At 37.0% G+C, this 19,636-nt stretch overlaps 1 protein-coding gene and 1 long non-coding RNA gene across 3 annotated transcripts in view; one reads left to right on the top strand and one right to left on the bottom strand.

Annotated features, from left to right (window-relative positions):
• Positions 1–16,726, top strand: part of ppp2r5b (protein phosphatase 2, regulatory subunit B', beta) — a 50,762-nt gene extending 34,036 nt beyond the window's left edge. For both annotated transcript variants that reach the window (XM_028038468.1, XM_028038467.1), the window contains 7 exons: positions 2,666–2,774; positions 7,234–7,287; positions 7,600–7,650; positions 7,733–7,852; positions 8,029–8,156; positions 9,428–9,529; positions 10,497–16,726. In XM_028038468.1, the coding sequence (XP_027894269.1) occupies positions 2,666–2,774; positions 7,234–7,287; positions 7,600–7,650; positions 7,733–7,852; positions 8,029–8,156; positions 9,428–9,529; positions 10,497–10,725 (793 nt within the window). In that variant the 3' untranslated portion in view covers positions 10,726–16,726. The remainder of the gene's footprint in view (positions 1–2,665; positions 2,775–7,233; positions 7,288–7,599; positions 7,651–7,732; positions 7,853–8,028; positions 8,157–9,427; positions 9,530–10,496) is intronic.
• The window catches only part of LOC114157468 (uncharacterized), a 34,580-nt gene that overhangs the window by 14,573 nt on the left and 371 nt on the right, over positions 1–19,636 (bottom strand). The gene's annotated exons all lie outside the window — the stretch shown is intronic.

Here is a 19,636-nt window from a genome sequence, read left to right as displayed (position 1 = left end):
CGTCATTCACAACAAACATCAAATACAACAAATATATTTCATAAAATTTTAACAAACAAATGGCTTCTACCGCGGTAATTAAGTGAAATTAAATTAATTATATCCCAACTTCAGAAGATTTGCCTTTACCTTTACAGAGCTCTTTGGTTCCTCCCATCAGTCTGTAGCTTCTCATATTGACGTCATCAAACCAAAGTTCAGATCTACCATAACTGACTGACACCTGCTGGCCTCAGGTTTGCAACCAGCTTGTGACTGAGAAACCAGTAACCTCCTCCCAGATGATGACATGAACTTGTTAGTTCCTCTGTCCATTGAAGTAGATGATATATTGTGAAAATCCGGTAGAAATGATGCACTAATCCAGTCATGTTTACATAGAAACATGGCGCTGCGAGGCTTTGCTTGTGAGACTTGCGGTCACGTGGGTCGGTTGTGGGCGGAGCTTGGTAAGGTCCATTAAATCTGAACCTGTTAGTTTGACTCTTCCATTCTCCAACGTTAGACTGTTTGGTCTTGTCTCTACAGCAGAAAGCTTAGCTGCAATTTATGACTACTCAATAAAACTGTAAAAAAAGAAAACAATTTAGCTCTAATAAAAATGTTGTCCGCTTGCTTTTACTTTGATGCTGGGTAGTATAAATTTAAATTGCATGTGAGCCAGAAACGATGTTAACCAGGACACTTATTGAGCTGTAAATATAAATGTACAAGTATGTCGATAGATTTATTCAAGCTGCAAAAGTAAAAAAAATACATCTTTTTTATAATATTTGTTAATTTTCCTTTAATTGACCATGTTAAAATGAATAACTACAATTAGTAAGTATATTTACTGAGGTCAATACCTCAATCACATCAAAGCTGTTATACCAAACAAATTGAAAACAAACAAAAAACTATTTACGAGCATTGAGATTGGTTATTAGGCACACATTGCTTGGTAGTTTAAAATAATTTAAGAGGCTTAAGACATCTTTTAAAAATACATGAGCCTGTTTTCAAATACAAATCACAACCGCCCTTACAGGCGATGATTCAGTGATCAAAAAACTGACCTTTAAATTGAATTGTGAGGAGAGAAGAGAAGGAGGAAGATGAGGATGAGTCCAAGGTGAGAGAAGAGGGATGCTTGTAGAAGAGGATGAGTGAGCGAGGAGTGAGTCAGAGGTGGGGGAAGAAGAAGAAGAGCAGGAGAGAGAGAGGCTTGTATTCATGTTGTTGGTAACAGAGGTATTTATAGCTCCTCCCACACACAGATAGGGGGAGGAATCGGCGGGCGAGAGAGGAGGCAAAACAAAAGAAAGAGAGAGGAAGAAGACAGATAAGCATTCAGAAAAAAAGATGAGAGGAAGGCAGGATTCACATCAGAGCGGCAGCAGCATGAAGCAGACTGACGCAGCTAGAGAGGAAGTCCAGCAGACAGGTAGACAAACATAAATCATCTTTACAAACATCCAAACGGCTCAGAGGCTGTCACACTTTCCAAGTTTGGTTCCCACTCTCCTGCTGCTCAGAGCTGGAGTTCAGTCAGAAACTACGACGCATTAACCCGACAAACAGCGATGTTGGAGGAGAATTACACTGCAAAAACTAAATCTTAACAAGTGTTTTGGTCCAGTTTATAGCACAAATATATTAGTGCACTTCAAATAAGAGAAACTAACTTACAAGTAACCTTTCAGCATGTAACAGGTAAATAATTCCCTAATACTGATGGAAACGTACCAGTTAGGACTGAAATAATCTGCCAGTGGAACAAGACATGTTTCCCATATTATAAGTTAAAATTATTTCACTTATAACTAGAACTTTTTCATCAGTATTAAGACATCGTTGACTTAAAGCAATCCCCCGCAGCTTGCTGACAGTTACTTGTAAGTTAGTTTTGCCTTATTTCAAGTGTAGTAGGATATTTGCACAAGAAACTAGACTAAATATACTTGGTAAGTGTTTGTGTTTTTGCAGTGTAGGCGATGTTTTATCAGTTTTTACAACGTCACTGCTGAGAATTACATCGTTAATCCATTCACAATGCAGCAGCATTTCAGAGGTAATGAACTGAAAAATGCTGCAACACAAGATCATGGCTCATCCTCATAACTGAGGACTGTCCCAAAAACTACTTCAGATTATTTACAGTTGATTTACCTATTTTTTTGTCAACTAAAAACCTATATGAGTCACAAAATTAAAAGAAAAGTTAAATGTTCAACAGTAAAATACAGACTAAATTGCTTTTCAGTTAAGTAAAAATAAACAGCTAACATGATGTAGCTGTAAAAAATGACATTTTAAATTCATCTATAAACGTTGTTATAAAACAGTTAACAATAAGGATGCTATTTAAAATGAGCAAATCTGTTAGAATAACTGCAAATGTCAGTAGGGATGCCACATTTTATCTTTAGTTTGTGTAGAAATTTGGTCTCTGGCTCTTTAACTAAGCAAAACAAAAATCTTTCTAAACTGTTTCTGTGAAATTTGGAAATCAAAATATGCCTTCATCAAATCAGTGTTGTTCCAATTATCTCAATCTTTCTTTGATAGAAAGAAGAAACTGTCAATTATATCTTATTTCCTTCCATGTGAACAGAAAATAATGTGAGAAAAAATTGAGGCGCACATAAGAGAAATAATAATTCTTGTTTTTTGTGTGTTTTAGCATCATTAATGGCTTCGCGCTGCCGCTGAAAGCTGAACACAAGCAGTTCCTGGTGCGGGTCCTCATCCCGCTACATACAGCAAAATCCCTCTCCATCTTCCATGCACAGGTCAGTGATTAACCTCAGCACGACAACATCCAGCCGTCGGCTACACCTGCTTGTCCTTACAGCGGTAACTGAGGGTGCAACCTCAACAGGCCACCAAACAACCACACACACAAAAACACAAGGTCAATTCAGAGAGACCAATAAAGAGTCATCTGGAAAAGATCCACACATGAGAGCTATTAGTTGTATATTCAGCAAGTCAGAAGTCATGTTTGCAGTTTGCTAGGATCTGTGAAGCGGACAGAGAACCACACAGAAGAAGGTGCTCAATTTGGGCTACAAACAAAACAAACTAACACTATGCGTCACTCTGAACACACCATGATAACATTACAACACAGCACTGGCAGCATCAACGACAAATAGAGGCAAACCTGGAAGAAAACCTGCTAGTAGAGTTAAATACTTATTTCTAAAACCACGTTTTGCTTTATTTCGATACTTTATGTTGGTCTATCCCAATAAAATACATTGTAGTTGTGATTTTACACAATATGAACGAATTGAACAGTATTTGCAGAGGTCAAGCCGATGCTTTAGGCCACCAGGGTGGTACCCTGGGGTAGAGTTGATGCGCTGTCAGCTGAATTAAAGTCAGAATTAAAGCTCATCAGTGAGCATCGAAGCCAAAAATCCTACTTTTTACGACTCCATCCACCAAACACCTGTTGACAGCACCTGGTATTCAGCACGTCAACTCTACCCTGGTGGACCACCTTGGTGGCTTAAAGCATTGGCTTGGCCTCTGTAAAGTCAAAAAACTGTTTCACCAACAGTTGCCATCACCAAGAAAGGTTCCTATCATAAAGGGTGCTGATGAACCATGTAACCCATTCACAAATATATGTTCATTCATAATCTGCTCCTACACTATTCTTGTAATAATCTAAGTGCTGCTTTACAAAACTCCAGAGAAAATGTTGCAGTTATACACACAACAATGAGCAATATCTAAAAACACCCCATATATGAGCTAAGGGTATAAACAAACAAAAGAGCAAAGTAAGAGAATCAGCTTTTAATTCAGCTGCCTGAACCTCTCCTGCAATGTGTCAGGTTTTCCACTAGGAGGCAGGATTGCGCCACAGATAATCGAGACGCCTCACCTTTTGGTGTGTGTGTGTGTGTGTGTGTTTGTGTTTAGGCAGTCATAATATTTGATGACACAGATGGCAGACTGTCTGTTTGTGCGTTTTATTTGCGTCCCACATTATTTGCTGCTACAGAGGGTACAGTTTGTTCTGCACCGGCGCACCGGCACGTCGGCGGCTCCTGTGTTTGTGCATTCTGGGTCTCTGCACCGCCGTGCCCTACATTCCTCCGCTCCCCCCGCTTTTCACACACATGCATTATTAACTCACTCACACAAACAACTGGCTTTGATGGGGCCAGGCGGTTCGCGGGAGCACGACTGACCCACTTCTGGGTGGATATGTCAAAATATGACAACCCTGCAGAAAATGTAAATAACTTTACAGTTTTCTTAACTGTGTGAAGTATATATTCCTCTCTTGTGCGCCAGAGTTCAGAACAAAAGCTTCAAAAACAACCTAAACTAAAAAAAACCTATATGTTGAAAACCTTAACATTTTTTTCCCTTTCCAACAGCTTTGTAACCATTTCCAGACATATCAAAGAGTTTGTGTGTTATCTATTACTGAATTTCTTCAGATCTGGGCAGGGAGTTTTGGTTTTTGAGATCTTTTAGCCTACTTCATGTTGTCGGACAGGTTCTGCTTAAGCTATTTCTATATTCCTGGCATAAATCAGCCTAGATGTGGCCGGTGAAAAGGATGTTATTAGTCGGTTTAACTTGGAGAGAATTGGTATTTTTGCTGACTTTGAAAAAAGTTAGCACAGTTAATTTTTACGGATAAAGTCTAAAGCGCTAGTTTACTTTGCTGTTTTATAAACTTTCACTTAAATAAAGTTTGATCACTGCACTGAAGTTTTGCTCATGGACTGTTAAGGATTCTTCAAGTGGACGTTTATATCCATGCTCTTATTTTGAAGGGGGTGAAGGCCGTTTACGCAGCAGTTCAGTTTCCTCTCCTTATGTTGTCCACCTGCGAAGGAGTGCAGCAAGTTACATTTCTTCTGTACCCGTAACACATGTTGTCATTGACACATGGTGGGTATCAATATGGCTGAATTTAGAGCATTAGCATTAGCTTCTAGCATTAGTGTAGCTAAAGTTAGGACTAGTGCTTCAGGGTTAACACAACTAACTGTTTAGCTAGTGGTGCTTTTATCCCTTAATAAATAAAACCTTCATTTTAAACTCCTTTTTTAATTTACTCTGTGTGTGTTTTTTTCTTATGTGAAATTAGTTTATCTAAAACATTAAAGTGTGAAAAAAGAAGAAATCTTTGAGGAAATGCTTTTTCATAACGCCGCACTTTACAGAACATTGAGCCACTCTTGCCTCCTTCTTAGAAACGGATTCTTTAGAAGTGAACCCCGTATAGTTTCAGAAATATTTCTACTGTATGCGAGCTTATTAGGGTGAAATCTTCACTTTAGCACCTGTAAAAGACTGAAAGGTCATAATCCGTAGCCAAACAATGACTCCTTCCCCCACCAAGCCCAACCTGACAACAGACTCCAACATATTTACCCCAACCAGTTCCTCTAATGCCTCTCTAATGCTTGTAATAGTTTCACCTCTCAGCAGCAGGATTTAGTTTCATCTTTTTCTTTCTGCTTTTCTTTGTGCTTAAGCTTAACATATCTGTTTCCACCCGAGTCTTTTTACATCCCTCTACGTCCTTAACTGTACCTCTGTAACGTTGAAGAACATCATCTCGACCTGACATCACAAACTCAGTCTGCAGTAATCACAACCCAAATGTCACCCAAACGAACCAAAAAAAAAAAATATACAAAACTGGTTTGATTGAACCTGCAACACAATAAGGAGGAGAGAGAATGGAGGTCTAAACTCTGCCTAACATTTGGCCTGAAGGGACTTTATGTGTGTGACATCACTCGTTCCGAAGTAAACATGCGCCCACTCACCACAGCAACCGGCCTGGGTGGAGGGGGCAACCGCAAAACACACACACACACACACTGAATAATAGAGACTGGCCTCTGCGTAAGTGAGCGCAGACGAGCGCTGATGTAGTCCTACTCACTCAAACAGGGTCGGAAAACCCGTCGTTCCGACCTTCAGCGGTTCCTGAGGGATAAGAGCCTCGTCTCTCTGACGACTGTAAGGAGAATAATATATATATCTCTCTCTATATATATATATATATGTTATACAGGAACGAGGCGAGAGCTAATTCTATTCTTGTGGCTTTTTTACTGTTGTCATAGCAACTCCATAGCAACTGTCATGACAATTAGTTGCGGATGTATCAAGATGGCTGTGAGTTACAAACCTTGCAAGTGTGACATCACATGAGAACTATGTGTAAGAAAAAAAAACTATTTAAAAGTAACTTTTCAGTAGATTCAGGAGATTATTGTTTTAAGTCAATAATTCCTTAGTAATGATTGAAAAAGTTCTAGTTTCACTGGCAGATTATTTCACTTATAACGTGGGAAAAATGTCTTACGTGAAATAATCTACCAGTGGAACAAGTACCTTTTAATCAATATATATCTATATATTGCTGAAATATTAGTTAAAAGTTAGTTTTGTCTTATTTTAAGTGCACTGAGACATTTGCGCTACAAATGAGACAAAAATACTTGGTAAGAGTTTGTGTTTTTGCAGTATATATAGTCTGGTTGCTCTGAGATCGAGAGTTTTTCAGACTACAGTTCAAATGCCAAATGTATTTGTCATGTTGCCAAAGAGAATGTGTGGCACTGCATTTAGCAAAGGGAAAGGAATAGAAAAAAAAGTACAACTTTGATACTGCAAATTTTTCAAAAGTTGCAGTGTAAAAAAAACAGCCTCAAAAACCAACCATGACAGGCTTCAGAGTCTGGGCGTGATCGATTCAGATATAGGAGTTTGTGTTTATTTCTTCTGCTTTCACTTAAATAAGCCCAGCAGATAGTAAAATGACTCTACACTGGGTGACACTGAACACAAATCCCTCGTCTGCCCCCTGTTATGTTGGTGATAACCATTCTGCAGACATCTAGCATCAGTAACTTGCGAGGAAACGTGCCAGAGCAGATGTGAGCCCCACATTCTGGTTTAATGTTCTGGTTTAATGCAGAGAAAAGAAACACTTTTCAGTGCGTACTAAGACATTTCCATCAGTTTTGCAAATTTGCATCAATGCAAATTTTAACAACCTTGATGAACCACAAAAATCAGGCACCTAGGACCAATGCTTGTGGGACTCCACATGACACATTTTTCATTATTTATTTGGAAAGACTGAAACCTTCATCAGAATCATCACTAAAATGAATCTTCCTTATTTCTCATCAATAATCTATGACCTGATATATTATCTGTTCTTTATTTCAAACTGGAGTGCTTCTGTTGTTGCAGCTAGCGTACTGTGTGGTGCAGTTCATGGAGAAAGACGCTACAGTGACCGAATACGTAAGACAACAACTCAATAAACACAAATCAAGTATTTAATTCAGAGTGAGACATTAGAAAAGTGTAACATGTATGGAAAACAAGATATTTTAGCCCCGTGGGGCCTAAAATTTAGTCATGTGATCACATTATTCCCTACTCTCAGGATCATTATTGATAATAAAATGTATCTGTTAATGTTTGTGCCTGCATACCAACTAAAATGAATGTCTGGAAAGCTAAATTATTAACTTTTAAAGATACATATATCTAATTTGATAACCAGAGTGTTATGAATGCAGATATATCATTTGCACTGTTTTTGTTCTGCAGATCATCAGGGGGTTGCTCAAGTACTGGCCCAAAACCTGCACTCAGAAAGAGGTAAAGAAGACAGCAGCTGATTTATCTTTTAAATGGCCTCCTCCTCCGTATGTGTAACATAAAAACATATCGGTGATTTTAGGTGATGTTCCTGGGGGAGATTGAGGAGATACTGGACGTGATAGAGCCGTCGCAGTTCATCCGGATCCAGGAGCCTCTCTTTAAGCAGATAGCAGCCTGTATCTCCAGCCCTCACTTTCAGGTGATAAACGAGCAGCAAACCGGAGAAACAAAATAAAACACCCACAGAAATCACATACACACAGCAAAAAAATGTTTCTGGGGAGCTTAGGAAACTACAGTAATCGTACGATCTAGAGATTTACTCTAGAAGCTGAAACAAACACAGATTAGACTCTGCCGCTCTGTGTGTTTCAGGTAGCGGAGCGCGCTCTTTACTTCTGGAACAACGAGTACATCCTCAGCCTGATAGAGGAGAACTGTCAAGTCATCCTGCCGCTGGTGTTCGCCACGCTCTACAGAGTCTCCAAGGAGCACTGGAACCAGTACGGCCACACAGACACACAGCGCAACTTCATTTACCGCTTTTCTGGAGTTCTGCTTGTAGATTTATGGCCAAAAGGAGACAAATCAACATCAAATCTGTCGTCAAATATAAAGAGTATATTACAAATGAGAATAAGGGTCACTAAAAAAAAGAACTGTTTTTTCCCTTGTAACTCCGATAAAAAAGACAAAATTTTAAAATTCTAACTTTGCTTTAATCTCAGAATTTTAACTTTAATGTCAGATTCTAAGTTCAGACTTTTTTCTTAAAATTCTGATTTTCTTTTCGGAATTTTTAGGTTTTTGTCTCAGAATTCATATGAAGTTTAATCTCAGAATTTGAACTTTAAACTCAGAATTCAGATATTTTTTTTCAGTTAAAAAAAAACAAAACAATTGTGACTTTTTCAATATTTTGAGAATAAAGTTTGAATTGTATTTTTAATCGCATTTATTGATGCAAACTCTATTCACGTCTATTGATCCAAATATAAAAAAGTTAGAGGAGTAAATTTCCACCAGAAAACTCAGAAATTTTGAGATGAATCTCAGAAATGTTCTAGAAAACATCTTAAAAAGTAAAAAAAAAAATTGGCAGAAATTTACTCCATATGTTTTCTATCTATAATGTTCTAAATACACCATTGTAGAATTGTGGCTCTAATGTTAGAATTCAGATTATTTTTTCTTAATCTCAGAATTTTGACTTCCCAAAATTCTTATTTTTTTTAGAAATATAAAAATGTTGAAAATGTATTTTTTTCCCCAATGGCCCCAATCCTTTTCTATAGGTAAAGAATAATTTCAGTAAGAATAAATTGTATTTTGAGTTAAAAATCAAAGTTTGAGGGTATTTAGCATGTTGGTCAACTTAAAGTTTATTTAAACAAACCCAGACTTTTGTAACACTAAAAAAAAATCTGTGGCTACTGAACTCAGTCTGTTGGTAATTTACATATTACAGGAGGTTATTTTTCAAATTAAACAGCGTATTCATCCTTTGTGAGTTGTCAGTGTAACTTTTGTGTCATGTAAGTTCAGTTGACACAGAATAAAAGTGAATTAGTGAACTATTAAAAAGTTAAACTTACTGCTGAGAGATGAACTGATCACATTCATTCATCATATTTTTATGCTGCAAAAGTTATTAAATGTTGGTGGGGGGTGTCAGTCTCTATTTGCATTTTAACCCCATCATCTTGAGTCATCCAAATTTGTCCATTTTGTCCTAAGACGTAAATATTTTCAAAGTGTTCCTGTTCTCCTCCAGAACCATCGTGTCTCTGATCTACAACGTGCTGAAGACCTTCATGGAGATGAACAGCAAACTGTTTGATGACCTCACTGCCTCCTACAAAGTGGAGAAACAGAAGTGAGTATGACTCACCGTCGTGTTGTGTTCAGGGACAGAACGAAACAGGAGTAATTTTTAAATCAGATCTTGTTCCATTATCTGTCCATTTAGACGGTAATCCAGAGGTTAGTGTGGTTAAGGTCAGCCGGTAACAAAATCCTAATCCTTTTATTTAATAGTTTCAAACTGGAGATAAGAATTAGTTCAGGGGAATAACTAAGTCACTTTTATTCCTAGGAGGAGGAACTAGTTCTTCTCCAACTTTGAAGGAAGGGTGAAGCAGCGCTTCCAAAGAAACTCATAAATTCATTTTATTTCCACAACTGATTAAAAATGTCCAACTTTTACATGTTCGACTTTCCTGGTTAATAGTTTTAGAATATGAAAATATTGAAGATTACTTAGATTTTATGGCAGATATTTCTACTAAATACTAAATAGAGAAATCAGAATTAGAGAAAAGAAGGAAGGAAGGAAGTAATGAAGGAAACATGGCAGTAGGACACAAGGAAGGATGGGAGGAAGGAAGGAAGCAGGAAAGGAAAAAGAGAAGGAAGGAAGAAAAAACAGAAGGAAAAGGCAGTGGGACACAAGACAGGAAGGACAGAAAGAAGGAAGTAAAGAAGGGAGGACAGAACGAAGGAAGGAAGGAAGGAAGGAAGGAAGGAAGGAAGAAAGGAAAAAGAAGGAAAGAAAAAGGGAAGGAAGGATGGAAAGAAGGAAAGAAAGAACAAAGGAAGAAATGGCATTAGTACAGAAGGAGGGAAGGAAGGGAAGGAAAAAAGAAGGAAGGACACAAGGAAGAAAGAAATGGAAAAAGGAGGGGAATGAAGGATTATTTTTTTTAAAATAAACTGGCTTTAAAAGATTTTACTGACTTGTGTAACTCTACAGTAGTAATTCATGGCTCTTCAATGAGTTTTCCTAAATAAAATCCTTCTCTTCTCTCTTAACCTTGCTGGTTTCTGTCTCTGCGCCCGGCCAGGGAGATGAAGCGGGAGCGGGAGCGTGCCGACCTCTGGCGAGGCCTGGAGGAGTACCAGGAGCGGCGCATGCAGATGCTAACGGAGGCCGCCAGGAACCAGCGCAACCTCCAGGAGCGGGGCGAGAGAGGAGACCCGCTGAGCCCCTCGTCTACGCAGATGGCCCGGTCCGACCAGCCCGAGCCCAAACCCAGCGGCGCCTCCACCGGAGCCGGGGAGAGCGCCACCTAGGCGCCGCTGCACACAGGAGGGGGAATACTGGGGAAAGGGTGGTGGGACTTGAGGTTGGTGGTGAAAGTGTTGGGAGACAGAAAAGGTATAAAATCCGTTGTTTTTATTTATCTTGTATCATGGAGGTGGCAGCTTCTTGTACAAAGGTGCGATCTCTGTGATGCAAAAGCTGTACCTTCTTTCCGACAGCGTTGTGTGAAACTGGTTCACTTTTAGCTGTACATGTTGCAGATCATAACTCCAAACAGGTGCAGACTGTCACGTTATTTAATATCCTGTTTAGTAAACTGCAAAACTAGAGACAAAAAGAAAGCGTCTCTTTTGGTGTCCAACTCGTCTCGACATTCGACCAACAGAGTCCGTATTGTGGCCTCATCTTTATCTGTTTGGCCGAAAGATGCTAACTCCTCGTGTGCATAGCACAAACACAGGCGAAGCAATTTCACACAAATGTCCCAAAGCGATCGCTGCACACAAGCAACCCACAAGCATGTAGGTATTTGCTGTAAATATCAGAGGAAGGAGCTGTGGAGACGAATCTCACACAAACAAAACACCTGCACACACACAGATTTACTCAGACACAAACAGCCAGGTGTGGCGCTGACTCCTCCCACTCTTCTGGGCGCCACCGACGGAGCACCTTAATGACGAAGGTGATGACTCTGGTATCAAGTACAATATTGTTCCTTCTTCTTACTTGTTACTCTACTACTACTACTTTACTCTAACTACTACTGATGATGATGTTTTTATATATATATAAATATATATAGATATACATACGTCTGGATATTTCTGTAGTGTATTATGGGAGAAACACTAGTGTAGCAGAAACCATAAAAAGGGGAAGGCCGACTGGAAATCCTAATTTTTACGCAGTGTGAGGCCGTAATGCGAGTGCTGAAATTCAGCAGAATACCCCTTTAACAGACCTTAACGAGGGGGAATGAACTGGACGGGCAGCAGCTGTTTTTCTTTTACTTTGAAATGTTTGACATTGGTGACGTGCTGCAACCATCATAGACCACATTTGGATTTTACTACAAACACATATGTATGGGAAAAACTAAGCACATTCTTTCTCTTTTTCTATAATTGAAGAGAAAAAAGTAACAGCAAAATAATGTGAATAAAATACACTTACAGAATTAATCAGTAGGAAGTGTGGCCATTTCTATAAAGCAGGAGTTTTATCAGGTTTTTAGGTCTGGAGCAAGATGGTGGGTGTTAATTAACACAACGCCAAATCAGAAAGAGATCAGCAGTGACCTTAGAGAAGCAAACGTGTTGCACTGCCTTCCCTATGGAAGCACTTAACTGCCAGATCTTGGAAAGAAAATTAGGAGCGATATCTAGTTAAAACGAGAAGTTTTATATCTTGTTATAAGGAGATGCAAAATGTGTTAATACGAGAAAATTTCTTGTTAAAACAAGAAAGCTTTGTCATCATAACAAGATGCAAAGCTTGTTAAAAACAAGAAATGTTTGTTGATAAGACGCAAAAATGTTACACTGAGAAAGTTACTTGCTATATAATAAGATGAGTTTTATATCTCGGTAAAAGGAAATGGAAAACTTGCTAAAAGAAGAAAGTTTCTCATGTAAAAATGCTTTTCTGACAGATTACGTGTCGCTAAAAAGGCGTAAAGTGGCTCACTACAACTCTCCTTACCCCTTTTCCACTGGATGACTTCTAAAAATCTCAAGATATGTTGCTATTTACTGTCACAACCCTTCTTACTTAAATGAGAAGATATTTTGGTTTTAATAAGATTTGAATCTTGTTATAACAAAAACGTTTTCTTGATTTAACAAGATGCTGCTCCTGAATTTATTTCCAAGTTCTGGCAGTTAAAAAATTCCGTACTCCTCAACAAAACAAAAGTTAAACAAAATGTGTATGGAAAGAATGACGAGCGCATAACTTAGGCATCGATGGAGTTTTATCGGTTTGCTCATCTACGTGTGCATGTGTTTAACATCATGCCAAGTCCGTAAGACATCAGAAATGCCAAAGACACTTGAATGAATTCTAAGTGTCATAATTTAGTTTGTAGATTATAATTCAGTGAAATTGTATTGGACTCAGGGTACTATAAGATATTTACGCTGTCGATGCAACCTCTGAAAAACCTATCAAATGTGATTAAATAGTTTTTATCTTCTCATTCCTTTTACGCCATATATTATTTTTATGATTACAGTGAAATACAAAAAGAAAAAAAAAGAGATAAAAATTCCCTCCCAGCTGGTAGTATTTCTTTTAGCACATGTGCAAAACATATGAATCACACTACATGCATGTTAGCTAGGTGCCATCTTCTTCACCCCATCCTGGATGAAATGCAGCCGTCTCTCTACTGCCACCAGCTGGTAAAGTGGTGGAAATGCAGCTACAGTCCAACTTACTAATAAAACAGTTTGCTGCTCTGCTCTATTTAGGATGAACCCATGATGGGAACAATAGTTGATTTAACGTAGTAGTTTGGTTAAGCAGGTGTAAAACAAATGAAGCACACCACAGCGGTTTCAAACTAAAAGGAAAAAAAAGCGCTGCAGTCCGGTTGGATTTCCGAACCCGGAGCGTCTGTAAGTCCGGCCGACCTGAAGCTGCTAGAAGGTGACCGTGGAGATGAAAACGTTTTTCATTGTGAATCAACAGAATCATTGTTCATTCTTGTCTGATCATTAAAATAGAGTAGTGGGATGAAGAGAGGGGAGAAAAACAGAAAAAAGTTATTTTAGCAATATTTTCATTCTTTCAGGATAATCTGTGTGTTTGTAGGGAGTCAGACAGGATAAAAGAAACTCTTGTTTTATCTCCTGCTGCGTCCGTGATATTCACATTGTCTTAAGGTACATTATTTGTAAATTTGACGAGAAATGATTTTGCTTTGTAATTATGTTGTTTATTTTATTGTCTTTTTGTATGACTTTGTTCATTTTGTGGGGGGAAAAAATCAATTCTGATGCTATTTATTTTCTATTTGATCAGGAAATGTAACCTTATTTGGAGGTGATGTTCAGGTTGTGGATGCGTGTGTGTGTGTGTGTGTGAGTGAGTGTGTGTTTTCAGTGAGAGAATCAGTGAGCAGAAGACGAGCTTAGAAAGAGTGACAGAGATTGAGAGGAAGAATCAGTTTTCTCTTTGTTTCGTTTTCTCTCTCCTCTCCTTTTTTAAGGGATTTGAGGTTTGATTCTCGAATGTACCGCATGATGTAAGTGATTGTTTCTTTTTTTAAATGCTGAAACGCAGAGCTGCCTGTCAGCTGCTTTGTGGCAAACCTTCAGAAACTCTTACAAACACACACCAGATCAAGCCTGAATCAACAAAGTTGTGAAATTCATTTTATTTGCAACTTTAGGAGTAAAGTTTCCACTTTTATTGGGTGAAGAAGGATTTTAAATAGTCTTATTTTATCAACATCACCCAAAATTAAGCTCAGTTCAGCCTCTTTATATTATTCCAGTTCATTGCAAATATCATCCTGGTCACTTAGCCTTTTAAACATTTTGTATCATTGCAGCTCTGGTCGTTTCATACCGTATTTTGTAAATCACAACATGGTGGCATCTACCACAGAACATTTTGTTTCAAACAGTTTTTTCTAAAGTCTTTGACATCCAACTATTTACAAAAACTCTCCATGTTCTGCTCTGAGTCGGATATAAGGTGTTTTTGTGACTTCGATAAGCGGGTCAATTGAGGATCAGAACCAAAATATATGGAAACAGGGTGTAACACAATGCTTTTAGATCACATTAAACAATTAAATGGAATTACATTTGACATTTAAACATTTTTATGACAGTTTATCTCAAAAGGTCATGAAAATACAACAGTGAAACATAAACTGATGGTTTAACCTCCAGCTACCTTAATTTATTTCCGAGCATATACATATTTTTTTTGTCTGTTTTTGTGTCAAACTCATCCTTTATTAAGCTGAGATTTATCATTAGAATATAGTGCCTGTAGAATAAGTATAAATATGGGTAATTGCATGCAAATTTTCCAAATTAGGCCTAATTTGGCAGAACTCACCACTAGGTGGCAACAAAGATGATTCCAATCTGATATTTAAAATGTTTTGAGTTTTAATCAACAGACACCTTTGATATACATATGCCAGCTGTGTGGTGGTTTGAGGTTTATTCAAAACAATATAGGGTAAGATCAAAAGCTACAAAATAGTTTTTTTACAGGAAGGAAGTGGGGGAAGGATGGCATAAACTGGTAATACTTTGGGAGGAAATGTTGATACAAATTGGTGAATTGGGTGATTTGATTAGATTAATTTCATCCTAAAGAGTTGAAATAAATCTGATTACATTCAATCAAATTCAGTCAGGTTACATATATTAGTGGTTAGTTGCAATTTAAAATACAAAGAAAGTTGTTTTACTGTCCAGCGTAGTTAAGCACTTGCCTTGAACACATAGGCAACAGAGATCCTAAACCCAGATTTAGATGCAATAAACTCATAATCCAAACAGCAAATAGCCAATTTATTGAGTTGCATAACTAACAGTTTTCTGGGTAGAGTTGTAGTACGTTTTTTTTAAACTCCATAACCTCTCCATCTATCGAGTCAGAGAATAAAAAATTGTAAAGTAATGCATGAAACACCTTTTTTATGTGAAAACACACCATAGCATTTCTTGTTTCTCAGTGGAGTTTCAGGTTTTTTCAACTTCAGGTTTCACTAAGAAACTCCAGCTTTGTTGATCTTACCTCACAGAATGATCCACTGGTAAGATGTTGACAGCTGATGCAACTCTACAGACCCCACTTCAAAATAAAACTAGAATTACTATCCCTTTAAGATTCTGGTTGAGGTAAAACATAAAAAAACAAACAAATAATATCCAAACATAAGCAACAGACGTTTAATTATCTGAGTCAAAACAACGATTACATTAAAAATGAAACAAATGTTGACCTAAATATTATCATCTTGATTCCTACAAAGTTTTTAATATTAGGCAGGAAAATGTATTTTTCAAAAAGTACATTGGTGAGCTCAACACTTACAGTTATATCATTACCTCATAACAGAATCTGGGAAACTTGCATAGCAGTTATTGTCAAATGTCAAATGTTAATGAATGCTGTTGCTGTTATAATAAAACTGTTAAAAAAAACTTTTTCTCTAACCTGGAAACATTCAGATGGATTTCAAACTTTGCCTTGATTCAGGAAAGCAACTATTAAAAAACACAATTGATGTAAGCCAAGACAAAAGTCTCACCTTTCTGGCATAAACTCTTTTTTTTTGACATTTTAATTAAAATTTTTTATATTGTTTTGACTTGAAAACTAAAAAAACAAACAAAAAAATAGATTTGCTTGTTTCTGTCTCCAGGAAAACAAAACCCCAGCTCTCACTGCTCTCGGTATTTGAGAAATTCACCTTAATCCAGCCCTAATCCAAGACTAAAAGTGAGAGAGGAGAGGGGAGTGTTTTCAGAGCGCACCCAACAGGCAGACGTCTCATGTTGATTTCACTGACTGTCATATTTCTATATTTTGGCCATGTTTATTGAGCCAAATTACATTTAAAAAATGCTTTAAATCAGAGGGGTGACACTATGGGACTGAATGATAACAGGCAGTAAGGATTAAGCAAAAGGAGGAGAGACGGAAAGAGTTTATACATGAAAGCATGGCAATAAGTCAGAGCAACAGAACGAGAATATAATGTTAATAAAAATTACAACTGCGTTACGTAGCAATTTCACAGAACGTCTAGATTTGCACTGTCTGCCCAATGATCTGTGTTTGTTTTGTTGATGATAAAAACAATAGAGAGGATGATAGAGAGGTTGGAAAAGATGTATATTTTGGGGACCAACACATCAGTGGGAGGGAGGGGGGTTTGAATGTAGAGAAGCTTACTACTGTACGTAATAACATAACAACTGGGGGATGTAGACTGGAGAAAAAAAAACATCTATGTGCTAAAAAAACAAAATGAAATTTCACTTTGAGAAAACATTCTGGGAGTCTGTGTTGTTTTTTCACTTTTATCTCGGTTAATGCTATGAGAAAAAAATCTTTAAATATTGTAATTTAGAGAGGTTCTAAAAATGTTTATCTGCTTTATTTAATTTTTTTTAAATTAATATATTTGTGAAAAATCTGCTATTTCCAAAGCAGAGAATATCAATGCAATCATTGCAGATTTTTTCTTCTGCACCAAAGGTAAAAAAATATGATGGCGTATAAGGGCCAGACTGAGAGTTGTTTTTTTTTAATTACAAAAATAAAGTGCTAATATTAGTAGAATTAAGACATGATATTACCAGAATAAAGTTGTAAAATTACTAGAAAAAAGTGATCAAGATCTGATCAGTTCGTCTCGATTCTTTCTTCAAAATAAATTTAATAGTTTGCACAACTGTTTCAAAGTGCTGCTAATGATAATTTAATATTGATGTGTTAAAAAATTAAGTATGTCCTATTTATAAAACTGACACCAAAGTATAAACAAGATGCTCAATATTCCTCTTTTTATTTGATTTTTTATAATGATTTATGTTATCATAAAATAACTATTTTCTTGTGACTTTTCACGTAATATGAATTTATTTTTATAAGATTTCAACTTTTTTCACATTTTTATTACTTTATTCTTATAACATCATGACTTTTGGTTGTACAACTTTATTCTTGTGTTATTTCTCACACTATTATGACTTTTTTCTGGTAACATTATAATGTTACTGTCATAATTTTAAAAAATATTAGCATGGCCCTTATACTTCTTTGTTAAAAAAACAACTTTAGAAGAGTAAACTAAAATGTTCAAGGTGCCTGAGTTAGATTCACTCTTAGTCTAAGTTAAAACATTATTTAAATTAAAACATTAAAAACAGAATATAAATATAAGCATATATATATTTATTAAGATACATGTTTTTAATAAATAATTAAACTATCAGCTTTTTCAAAAATAGTAGCTTGTATATGTGTGTGCTACATGTGTCTCATTAAGAAGAATTATAAATTTGTAACACAAAGTGTTTGCTAGTGCACGGGCACACACACACACAGTCGTGTTTTCATCACTTGTGGGGACTTCACATTGACTTCCATTAATTTCTACAGCTTAACCCTTACCATAATCCTAACCCTATCCATTACATACCTAACCCTTACCTTAACCTTTACCCTAAACCTAACCATCACAGACCTAACCACTAACTCAAAAACAACAATTTGCCTCATAGGGACCAAGAATATGTCCCCACAAGGAGCAATGGTCCCCATAACCCCACCTTGTAGACAGAAATAGGTTCCCATAAAGATATAAAAACCTGGTAGACACACACACACACACACAAACAGAACTACCAAATCAAACATGGTAAAAACCCGTTTGAGTATCTCTTTCTTGAAATTAACAACTTTTAGCTTCTCTCAGCTTTATGAAGCTCCATGGGATTTTTAAACATCTTTCCACTGAACTCTACTGTCATTAATTGGATGCCAACCATCCATAGTGGTGTCATGTCTGATTTGGTGCTGTTCTCTAACGTTCTGCAGGCCCAGTCTGATGAGGTCATACTAACTAAGTTTGAACTGCAGCAGGCGCGGTAACAGACACACGTAAAGTACCACTGAGTTTATTTGATGTCTGATTCACCGAGGAACCAAACATCCATCATATCCTTACAGGGGCTGCTGGTGCCCATCTCCAGCAAACACTGGGCAATTCAGAGCAATACAGAAACACACAACAAACCATAAATAAATGCATAAATATGGTTAATCTAGAGTCAAAACCAAATCGATGAATGAAAAAATTAACTGAAACATATTCATACATGATTTTACCTTTAATAATGAGTAGAAGTCACCTTGTTTTGTCAGTGTCAGGGCTAAATTAACAGGAAAAAATGTATTAATGTAAAATATTCACTCTAACTGGCTATTATTACCAACTGTTTAAACAACTGGGTAGTGTGTTTTAAGGTAAGTGCTGAATATGCATTTTCACAGGGAAGATAATATGATTCTAAGTATAAACAGCTTGAGGAAAAACGTAATGTTTGTTGTGTAATGGTGAGTCAGGAGTTGGAAAAGTGAGCATTTATTTGATTGACGGTATTCCTCGCAGAGTTTTCTATGATCCTGTTTCTTGGACGATAGTGAACATTTATTGTTATAAAACAACTTCTAATCTATAGAAACTTTTTTGTACTCATTAACAATCAGCATTTCTCTGATTTGAACAGTTTAAAGTCCCAGTTATAACAAACTTTATGTATGCATTTGTTATGGAGGGTCAGTTCTGCCACTCCTTCACTCACAGCACACCGAGCCAGAAGTGCGCACACACACACACACACACACGCACACCCACACACACACACACACACTCAAAGATGGATGCAGACTGAGGTTAAGAAAATATAGACAAGCACAAGTATTTTCCAGGAACTCTATTATTTCTGACTTGGGGTATCTAATGGGATTTCATTGAATTGCTATGATGTCAGAGTGTCCGTCCACCCTAATGGCCTTCTAAGAACAAGAGGGACAGATTGGTTCCATTCACCGGACTGTCCAGACTGAGAGACACAAGGAGCTGAAACCTGAACAAGTTCTCAGCTTAAAAGGTGAGGTTTCTTTATTACTATGCTGAAAAATAATCATTAAAATGGCATAGCTGGAATAGATAAGTAAGATGGCTTAATGTAGTTTTCTCTACAAAGCGCAGTACGGATAATTTATTGTCAAAAAGTTTATTATTATTAACAGCATTAATAAGTAAACAATCCTTGATTGTGTGTCAGTTAAGCGAAAGCACCAGACACCATTTCCCCTCCATGTTATATGTACAACTTGAAGACATTTTTGTGGTCTGAAAGTAATTAAAAAAAAAAATAAACATCACCTTGT

The sequence above is a fragment of the Xiphophorus couchianus genome, chromosome 14 (assembly GCF_001444195.1).
Source record: "Xiphophorus couchianus chromosome 14, X_couchianus-1.0, whole genome shotgun sequence".
In the NCBI taxonomy this organism is placed as follows: Eukaryota; Metazoa; Chordata; class Actinopteri; order Cyprinodontiformes; family Poeciliidae; genus Xiphophorus; species Xiphophorus couchianus.
The sequence above is the reverse complement of the archived record's forward strand: the minus strand, read 5'-3'. Positions and strand labels throughout refer to the sequence as shown.